Below are 10,510 nucleotides of genomic sequence, written 5' to 3'. Positions count from 1 at the left end.
CAGCTGCTAGGTGCACAGACCTCCGGGTCAGCCTGAAGACCACACTTGATGCAGGAGGGTCTCAACGAGCTCGTGCACAGATGGGATTAGATGATAGCAGAACTTCCTAGGGCTTCCGGAAGCCCTCTTAGTACTATACCCCAACACTTCCTCCAGCCTCCTTCCCCAAACCCGGGCAACGGGCCCCCAGCGGACCCTCATGGCAGGAAGCGTGCTGAGGGCAGGCTGATGACAGGCCTGGGGCTTTGCAACTCAGAGTAAGAGGCACAGGCCCACAAGGCGAGGTGGGCGGCATGTAGAAGTTGCTCTAATCCCACTCCTAGGTACCCGGGTCTCCACCGCACCTTCAATCACAAAGCAAAGGGACTGCACACAGTAGTCAGCCCTCAGATGGCCACACTGCGGTCCAAGCCCCTTTTGATAGTTAGGTTTATTGTTATTATTCCCAACTAGGCCAATGGGAACATGTGGGTGGAGTCTGATCAGGTCACAGCTTGATTGGAGGGCCACCGAGATCAATGAAGATGGCCAGCATCCCATCTCCCTCTTGCTCCTGGTGATGGGACCAGCGCGCTGATGCTTTAGCTAGTTCTCTGCCTCAACCTGTGAGCTACAATACCTGTGGGCCAGCCAACCCATGGATTGTGTCACTGGAGCTTGAGGTCCTTCGAGACCTGCTTTGCCACACTGCTGGTGTGTCCACCACTTGAACTTCAGGATAGTGGATCCTGTTGCCTTGCATTGATAAGAGTTCAAGATCCCATCCAGGCCTGCTTCACTAACTGTTGCTGGCCCACCCTGCTGTCTGCGGGCTGACTCTGCCTGTCTTGCCCAAGGGAAGCCTCAGCTGTGTTTCATTGACCTTGGACCCAGCAGCCCCTGTGAGTTGAAGGACTTCCAGTATATTAACTGGTCCATGAAAGTAAGTTGAACTGAACCCTCTGTACTGCTGTGTGGACTAATTAGCTGTTATATTCATTCTTGCTATATAAACCTATCCTCTTATATATATATAAAATCATAAATACCTTGGTTTTGTTTCTCTAGAGAACCCTGCCTAACACACCCCTTCTTCGCAACTTCTCAGTGTTTCAATAACATGAACAGACTGGGACTGCGGGAGACATATCCGATGTCAAACAAACGCTGACCTTGCACAGGGTGACGATGCAGGGGACGTTCTCCACACTCAGCCGGAGGCAGTCATACGGGTCGTCGAACAGCTCAATGTCCTTGGACCCCTCTTCATCCTCCAAGACACGAACCTTTGGTATCCTGGAGGAGGAAAGCTGAGTCAGTGAACGAACAAGCAACTCAGCACCAGCAGGGGTCTCCACACGGCTGCTCCAGCACCCAGGGTTGCATTGGGATAGATCCATGTGGCTTCTCCTTGGGGATATCTTGCAGGAAGTCAATCTTTCAAGAGAATCAGGGAACTGCTAAGGCAGCTGCACCCTGGTGCAGCCATCACAAAGCAAGAGACCCGAGTACACGAAAGGTGAGGCTCACCACCCATTTATCCCTCTGCCTTTCAATTAGCCCCACATGTGATTATCGGCCAGGTTGGCACAATTAACTAACTCAGCCGCTAGCCTCAAGGTTGGTGGTTCACACCCACCGACCGCTCCCCAGGAGTAAGATGAGGCTTTCTGTGCCCCTCTGGAAGATCTCTGGCCTCAGAAGCCTACAGGGGCCATTCTCCCCTGTCCGACAGGGTGGCCACAAGTCAGAATCGACTGCCCAGCAGTGATGTGTGTTTAAGGTGCAGATTTCAATGGCCTGTGCTGGTGGGACATTCTGGTTGTTTCCGATGTCTCATCAGCACAAAGAAACAATAGTAAACACCCTGGAAGCCACGTCTTTGCCCGCTGTCCAATGATTACATTCTTGGGTGACATTCTCACAAGTCCCCAATCCTCATTTCCTAGTATCCCAGGGTCCCCCTTTGCCCTCCACGATCAGATGGAAGCTCTCATGGGATGGTCACCCCATTTCACCCACAGAGTTACTTTCAAGTATGGCCCACTCTCCTGGAACTGCTTGCTCTACAGAAGGGGGAGACTCCAAACCAGAGAGAGGATGCGCTGCCCCAACAGGCCTGGTACACAGCCCCCCTGGGAATGCCCATGTGGCTAAGCCGTTTCCCAAGTGTGGGCACAGTCCCTGAGGCAGCAGAGAGGACGACAGGCCGGCCAGGTGTTTAGGCAGCTGCCTGTGGTTGCTTTTGGCTTCTCGGTCTGTAGTTTCCGAATCTTCTTTAACATGGTATACCACTCTTTATGACAGGAAACCCAAACTCGCTGCTCCTGGGTCATTTCCGACTCAGAGGAGAACTGCCGCAGGGAGTGTGAACTTACGGAACCTCTCTTTTTTCTGGATCCTACCACTGGATTCCACCGGTTCACAGCAAAAGCCCCACGTGATCTTGCTCATGTAAGCTCGTGGGCGCCCCGTCTGCTCAGGTCCCTGGGGCCCAGAGCCAGCTCCGCTCCACTCACCGGGTATTGAAGAGGGCGGCCTTGACAGCGATGGAGATGGCATCAAACAGGTTCCCACCGCATTCCAGCAGCTGCGGGGCACAAAACAACCCAATGGAAGACGTGATGTGTGACAGGAAGGGGTTTCTGTGCAGGCCTGCCAAATTTCTTCCCTCTCTCCAGACTCAAGGCTACAGTGGCGGACAGGCGCCCCAGCCAGATCCAGGGGCAGGCAGAGAAGCACCCACGTCTGACACCTCTCCCTAGTTCCTGGAGGTGGAGGGGCTTCGGCAGCACCATGTGCCACTATGTGCCATGTGTCTGGCACGACGTGATCCAGCTGTCAGCTGGAGCAGAAAGAACCACCCAGAACCATGGGCTACGCTGGGTCCCGATGATCTACAGAGGCTCTACTCAGTGAACGCGGGTTCCAGCAAACAGAAGAATGAGGGCCCTGACTTCTAAAGGGCGCAAAATCACGCTGGTGTGCCGTGTTGAGGTCTGCACTAAGAAACCCCTGCAACCTGAAACAAGGAAGAAAAGTGGTTTTTCCATGTGTGTGTTTAGTGGGCCCTGGTGGTGCCCATGGGTAAGAGGCGTGGGGTCCGTGCAGAGGCACCTTGGAAGGACAAAGACTGGAAGCCTGCTGGTCGATCTGCAAGAGCCCCACGGAGCACAGCTGCTGCCGCGGAGGGGACAGGCTGCAGGCCCCTACTGACACCCGGTCCCCAGCGCTCATCCGTCTCAGCAGACTCAACTAAGTCAGGTCAACCGTGACACCGGGCACGGACTCCTGCTCCGGCAGCAGCTGCATCAAACCCAATCCCACAGGTACCTGGCCCACTGCACCGCTAGCCCAGCCACCTGGGTTTGGCGCCACCTCCTGGCCACCTCGCGGAAGTGAGGCGCCCATGTTCAGCAGCACTTCCAGGGACGCAACGCCCAAGGCCGACCTTCCTGGTCAGACTGACACACTGGGGAGCTTGGTCAGCTCCACTGGCGCCTGTCCACCGTGGGTGACCCTGTATCTGAAAAATGAGTGGCCCCACGTTTGCCCAGGGACTCAGGACTAGAGGCACCCGGCCCAGGGTCTCGGGGCTCCGAGTTCTGGCTTCTTTGGCTTGTCTGGGCTCTCGGCAGTTCGCCTCGGTGCTACTTCAGCTGTGTGCCTCGGCGGGAGGGAACCGCACTTCTCTCATGAAGCAGTGTGAGGCTGGATGAGCTAATACTCAGGAGCCTGCAGAGGCGTGGCTGGCACACATTCAGTATGAGCTAAGTGTTTTCACAGAAGTACGAATTCACCCTGCACATCCCACTGGCTGGCCCTTGCAGACTTTTGGAGGATGAGTCCTGCGTGCCCCCCACTCCCACCCCCCATTCTCCGTCTTCACGTCTGACGGCAGAGCTCCCAACCCTGGCTGTGAACCGGAATCAGCTGGGAGCCTGAGAAAAGGCCGGTGAGGGCCTGAAGCTGGAGTTCGGGCAGTCTGCTTTCTGCTCGGAGCTGTGGGTTGGTGGGGGGGTGGGGGGGGCTCTAGTTAAAGTGCAGGTTCTGGTTCTGTGAAGCTCAGCTACAAGTGCCACCTCTCATCAGGGGGAAGAACCAGAGTGAACCAGTGTGAAACTGCTCATTTCCTGCTGTCTCACAGTGCGTGTTTAATGCAAAGAAAGTGCTAGTCAGAGGGGGCCAAGGCCATGGTGGGAGGGGAGGGCACCCCGCAGTCCCCTGGCACAGTCAAGAGTGCACAGACAACGAACGCTCTAGCCCTGCCCTGGTGAGGAACAACTAGGTTCTTCACAGCCTGTGCAACGAGCGAAGAGTAAGGAAAGTCAAAGGCCCGCAGAGGCAACGAGGCCAAACAGTGAATGGGGCCCAACCAAGTCCAGCCTCCACGACCCAGAGGGCAGACAAACAGAGGGTGCCCGCTCCCACCCTCCTGGACAGAGTGGGGCAGAAATGTGGCACCCAACTGCAGGTCGCACAAGAAAGACCAGGTTTACACGTCTGAAGAAGACTGCTGGAACCCTGGGCTCCTGAAGGCAGCCCGTGGCTCAACTACCATCAAACCAAGCATGGGCTACAGGTGAGCACCCCCACCGACACCCAGGGGCAACCGAGGCCCACGGGCCACCTGCAACTCTCCGGTCTGTGTGTGGGCTCTGAGGGGAAACGGAACAAGCTTTAAGGGTATTATTCGCTTCACCGTGATTTCATTCCTTTGTAGAATCTATCTACGAGTAGTTTTCACGTTGTTGGGAGGGGCAGGATTGGCTCTTCATCTCAAAGGTCTGCCAACCCGTGGTGGAGCAGCCGACCAGGCCAGATCTCAATGGCAGGTTCTGTGGGGGAGGCAGCTCCAAGAAAGCAGGACCCGGATGGCGGCACCGGCCCCAGCACGCAGGGTGGAGGTGCTCACGGCGCACAGCAGGACTGCCACCGCCACGTGTTACACCGTGCATGGACTGCTGACGGGAACCTCTTGCTCTGCAAACTCACACCCACATCACCAAGCGATGTCCTGTAAGCAAGCGCTGATCAGTGCAGGAGTCCCTCGTGGCAGTGAGAGAGCACTCCCCACCCCCTGCAGACTCCAGAGCCGCTGCCCACTGTCCCGTGCTGGGTCCCACGGCTGTGCTGAACACGCACTTGGGTCCCGAGGGTCCAGGAGTCCTGGTGGCAAAGCAGTTGTGCGTCAGCAGCAATCGCATGGTCGGCGGGTCCCAGCCACCAGCCACTCCTCGGGAGAACTGGGCTTTCTACTCCCATGAACAGTGACAGTCTTGGGAACCCACAGGGGGCACGTGAGTAAGTGCTGACTCCATGGTGAGGGACCCACAGGGGGCACCGTGAGTCACACTGACTATGGTAGTGACTTCAGTTGGTTTGAGCTCATCACTAGAAATTAAGTGAAATTAGGAACACCAAACCCTGAGAACCAGCTAAGGGGTCCCCAGGGGCAGGTGTCAACCAACATGCCTCCTCCACAGGTTGCAAGGAATGAGCGGTCTCCAGGCCTCAGGACAGCCGAACTGCCTGTCTTCTCTCAGGTAGCCTCACACCTGGGAAAGGCAGGTGCCAGGCAGAATGCATGACATTCATCACTGCCCTCTGCTGGCGGCTGGCAGGAAAGGTGGGAAAGCAAAGCCACGCATAAGGAGAGCAGGGGTGCAGATGTCAGCAGAACGCATCCTTTCCAGTGCCCCTCAGGTAAAGGTGCTCCTCTTCCTCTCTGCTGCCGGGCAGGCCCAGTCTTGCCAGGGGCAAACACTGTGGGAGATGGGGGCCACAGGCAGCCAACTGGGCTGTGTAAGCAGGACCGCTAATATGACTGACAGAGGCAGGTCAGTGGTTCCCAAGGGAGGGGGAGGAAGCACACAGAACGCAAACACATCTCCCCTTTGATGCATGCACCTAGAACCGTCACCCTTGGGGCAAAACACGCCATCCTCTAGTAGCAACCTGGGCGAAGGGGAAATTCTTTTCCCTAGATTTTGTCCAACACCGGCGGCTAGTCATGCTGTGCAGCTGCTCCCTGGGACACAGCCAAGCGCTGCAAGGCCTCCCTCTCCCCAGGCCCTGCACGCCAACCCCTTCTTCTCATCTCCACTCCCAGGCCCCGTGCAAGCCAGCCTAGCGGCCAGTGTGCCCCTGAAGGTCCCGACTGACCTCCCATTCAGGGGAAGACAGGCATTGATGGAGAGCCACGCAAAGCCAAGGAAAGGAAAACGGCCCAGTTTGGGGAACCAAACAAAACCCAAATCGACTGCCATCCTAAAAGTCGACTAGGACAGAACTGCGGACAGCTCCCTAAGGCGGTCCTCGTTATGGGTGAGGAGGCCTTGTCCTGCTGTGGAGCGGCTGGTGGGCTCAACCCACCAACCTCTCCGTGGGCGGGCCAAGCCCTCACCCCACTGTGCACAGAGCGGGTGACCTCTCTGACTGGTGCAGGCTGTGGAGTTGTTCGGTTGTTCGGTTGGCTGGGTGAAGTAAATGTGTCCATAGAGCAAATCTGAGAGGAAGGGGGGGGGGGGGGCTTCCCAGTGACTAAGGCAGGTCCAGACCAGCTGGGGAAGATAAACCACCAGAGAGCTCTGTCCCCCCATCCCAGTGGCTAGGCAGGGTCTACTTTGCTTCCAACATGGGCCCAGTGACTCTGGGTGCTTCTCACATTTAGGGTGAAAACGCCCCCCCTTAGGGAAGTCTACCACCCCCAACATGCCCGGGCACATGGAAGGAAAGCAAACCCCCCACAGCTCCCAATTCTGTGGGTAGCAAAAGCTGGTCCATTCCACTGTTGTTACAGCTTTTTTTTTTTAGCATTGTTCTAATTCATCAAAAATTTTCCTGAAGATGAGGCAGTAATTTTTAAAGTGAATAATAAATAGAACTTTAAAAAAAAAGAGAAAGGAAGCAAAAACCACCAGACCCGCCACCAAGTGGACACTCACACTGACCCTCCAGGACAGAGAAGGACTGCCCCCAGGGTTCCCGGCGGTGATTTTCACGGGCCAGTTGCCATGTCTTTCTCCTGGGGGCCAGTTACTGGGCTCGGAGCAGCGACCTCCCTGTTAGCAGCTGAGGCCTTCAGCCCTGCACTACCAGAGACAGCCACATGCCAGAAGTCTGGAAACTCAAGGTCTCTCTCCGGACGGCAGGGACAGGCCCTGCAGGGGAAGAAGGGACACTGTCCTCTAGTCAGCAGGGCTGCATCGGATTTGAATCTAAAGCACAGCCAACCCCACCACTGAGCCAGTCTCCCTTCCAACTCCCAGTGCGCGTGCACGGAGGGGCTGCCTGCATGGGGCAGCAGAGCAGATGCAGGGGGGGGCAATGAGGGGGGAAGAGAGGAGGGGAGTGTTCTTCAGACATCAAGGGGAGCTTGGGGAATCACGTCCTATGGGTCAGAAGGCTAGGCCTCAGGTCCATCCTCTGCGATACTACCTGGCCGGCCCAGGACCACAAGGTCTGTCCGGCTCACACTCCAAAACCACAAACCCACTGTCATCGAGTCGATTCCCAAAACAAGACCATAAACCTTTAGGTGAGCAGCCAGCCTCTTCTGTCTCCCGCGGAGAGGCTGGTGGGTTCGAACCACAACTCTGTGGTGCCTGACTCAGTGAGTACCACCGGGCTTCCTTGGGGCACTCTTGGAGATGAGTCAAAAGCAAAGGGCGGGGCCTGTGATCACTTGGTTTTCACTCATGAACATAAGCACTCGGAACAGAACTGCCCTCATGGAAGCAGTCTGATACTGTCGGATCAGACGGTAACAACTGCTGTTTCTTGGTCGGGCTCCATCAGCTGTCAAATTCATGTTACCCTCTCCAGAAAGCCCTGCCCTGTTCCATGGCGGGGAGGGGCAACACTCAGGGTCTGCCACGCCCTTCTTCAGGAAGTGACCATCAGCCCACAGGATCTACTTCATCGTGAGATTCATCGTGGGGTCAACAGCTACCCTTGTGACCTCTACCTGAGCAGTGGAAAGAGCCAATCTCAAGTCCAATGTCATGTCACGAAAAGGAGGGGGAAAAAAGACCACAAAGAGATTGCAAATGAACCAGCACCTGACCACCACGTTTCCACAGAAAAGCAAAGCCATAGCTACTCCGTTAGGTGCCAAAAGCCAGGGTGCAGAGTGTTTGGGAGAGAAAGCACGGGGAGGGGCCCGAGCGCTAGACCGGACGCCAGGAGCAGCCTTGGAGGCTGGAGGCAGGGCCCACGGCCCACCACCCACCAACTGGGCGAGGCTCCAGGGTGCCCTCCAGGGAGGCTGCCCAGCGAGGAAGGGGCAGGCTGCGAGGCCCACGCCCACCACTCAGCAGCTGGGGCTGCAGACTTCAGCTCTGAACCTGCCTTTCTCCACCTGTAAGGGGCGGGCCTGCCACTCACAAAGGAAAGAGCACCAGTGGCATGATGGGTTAGGCATTGGCTGCGAACCACAAGGTCAGTGGTTCAATTGCACCAGCCGCTTGCAGGGAGAAAGATGAGGCTGGCTGCGCCTTGAAAGACTGACCACCTCGGCACCCTAAGGAGTCTGACTCTGCCCTCCAGGGTCACTGTGAGTCAAACCCTCGGCAGGGAGTCACCTTAGAGGGTTTGCAGGCCTTAAGCACAAATGCGGATGCAGAGTTTATCGTCATTCCAAACTTGTCCCAGCTCTGCCCACCAACTCTGCCTGGCACCAGCTGGAGGGCGTCTAGTGTTTTCCTCCCTCTTGACAATGCCTGCAGATACGGTGTTGCCCGGGAATGACTGCTACTTTATGACTAATCTCACCTGGACAACCGGACATGCATCTGAGGGCAGACAGCGCGGGGCGTGAGTAGGGGCAAGGGCTGTGCAGCACTCACCAGCACGTCCACGTAGAGGACCCAGCAGTGCTCCCGCGGGCTGACGCAGAGGGACCGCAGGTCGACGCTGCTCTCGTTGTTGAAGATCCGGTGCAGCGTGTTTGCGATCTCCGTGCCAAGGTCATCACCTCCCCGGCCTTCAAACTCGGGCGTGGCATTGGCTGAGCTGCAGGGAAGGGCAGCAGGAAGCACAGGTTGACCTTGCCAGGGACAAAGAGCCGCTTTCCCCACGCCGCGTCCAGGGCAGCCTGCAGGGAGTCAATCCCAGCCTGTGCTGTCAGTGTGCAGTGGCCGGGCTGCCCACTGACCTGAACCTCGGCCATCTTTACCCAACGAGAACCAAGAGGGTGATGGTAAACTGAACCTCCTCAAAAGCACTAAGCATATAAAACTCAAGTCGATTCCGACTCATAGTGACCCTAGAGGGCACGGCAGAATTGCCTCTGTGGGTTTCTGAGATTTTTACTCCTTACAAGAGTAGAAAGCCTCATCTTTCTCCCTCGGAGCAGCTGGTGGCTTCGAACAGCTGGCTCTGCAGCTAGCAGCCCAACATGAAACCACCAGGACTCCCGTGAACCAAACTTGGGACGGTGTTAATGAACTCTTGTGTCTTGAAAGCATAGGAAATGCTCTCCACGGGCAGGGCCAGGGGGCCGGGAGGCCCAGGGTAGACGTGTGCAGGCCAGCCTGTCCTCTCAGCCACTGCACGCACTCCGGCACTCTCCATGCAGAAACCACAGTCAGTGAGTGCATGCGGGCAGTCTGCCTGGGCGGCATCGTAAACTTTAAGTCAAAGGGAGAAAGACTATTGGCTGATCCAATATTAAGTTGCCCCCTTTACTTTATCAGCTATTTGCTTTTCAGCCTCTTGACACTGAAAGGGCCAGTTACAGGAACAAAGAAGGAACAAGATCTGGCTCTGGCCACAAGCACTACATGAGGGGTTTAACAGGAAATGTGGGAGGTCTCTGGCTGAACAACTCCGGACAGGTCTGTGAGGCTAAGTAAGCACCCCAGGCGCCCTGTTCCTCTGTCCCGCAAAGGCCAGAACCAGGGTGGGTGCTCAGAAGTCAAAGGGACTCCTTCTGACACCCTCAGTCCCACCCCTGTATCTAGCTTCTGGGGACTTCAAGGCAAAGCCAGGTGACCAAAGACTGGGCTGGGCCGGCCAGAGGGAGCCAGGTGATTCCAGGGCAAGCCAGCTGGCTGCCTGTGGGGAGTCCCAGGGCGGTACTCGCAGACAGTCATTTATGTAACGCTGAGAGAAGCTCACCTGATACGTTTAAAAGTCCCTTCTGTCAGTCCAGTCTAATTAGGCATAAGAATGGGTCCCCAAGCCACCGACGGCATCGCTGTGATAACCTTGCTTCTCCACTTATAGCCTCCTTTTACTACTGTCAGCCGGCAGCAGCGCTATTTAACCCCCGGGAAACGTCATTACTGCGATAGCAACCTAGCTGTCCCCTCCCGGCCTTGCCTGCCTCAGTTCCCCACCAGCAAAAGCAGCAACTTCACGGGGAGCTCATCGAGTCCCCAGGGACCAAGCTTCGTTTGTACAGGCAGCAAAACACAACCTGGTTCTCATTTCAACACCGAGCCATCGGTGTTGGAGCTCATCCCTGAAGCGCAAGAACACATTTCCAGTCCTGTGTGCACAAACCTTATACTTAGGGTGCTGACCT

General features: G+C 56.4%; 1 protein-coding gene across 1 annotated transcript in view; it reads right to left on the bottom strand.

Moving 5' to 3' along the window:
- EXOSC7 (exosome component 7) overlaps positions 1-9,151 on the bottom strand; it is an 11,521-nt gene extending 2,370 nt beyond the window's left edge. The window contains exons 1-4 of the mRNA XM_013006136.2: positions 9,060-9,151; positions 8,829-8,994; positions 2,499-2,569; positions 1,152-1,275 (exon numbers count right to left, since the gene is read on the bottom strand). Of these exons, the coding sequence (XP_012861590.1) occupies positions 1,152-1,275; positions 2,499-2,569; positions 8,829-8,994; positions 9,060-9,151 (453 nt within the window). The remainder of the gene's footprint in view (positions 1-1,151; positions 1,276-2,498; positions 2,570-8,828; positions 8,995-9,059) is intronic.
- Positions 9,152-10,510: the final 1,359 nt, after the last annotated feature.

The sequence above is a fragment of the Echinops telfairi genome, unplaced genomic scaffold (assembly GCF_000313985.2).
Source record: "Echinops telfairi isolate 266 unplaced genomic scaffold, ASM31398v2 ScPeMD7_4225;HRSCAF=4972, whole genome shotgun sequence".
Taxonomy (NCBI): Eukaryota; Metazoa; Chordata; class Mammalia; order Afrosoricida; family Tenrecidae; genus Echinops; species Echinops telfairi.
Note: the sequence above shows the minus strand (reverse complement) of the source record. Positions and strands in the feature narration are given on the sequence as shown.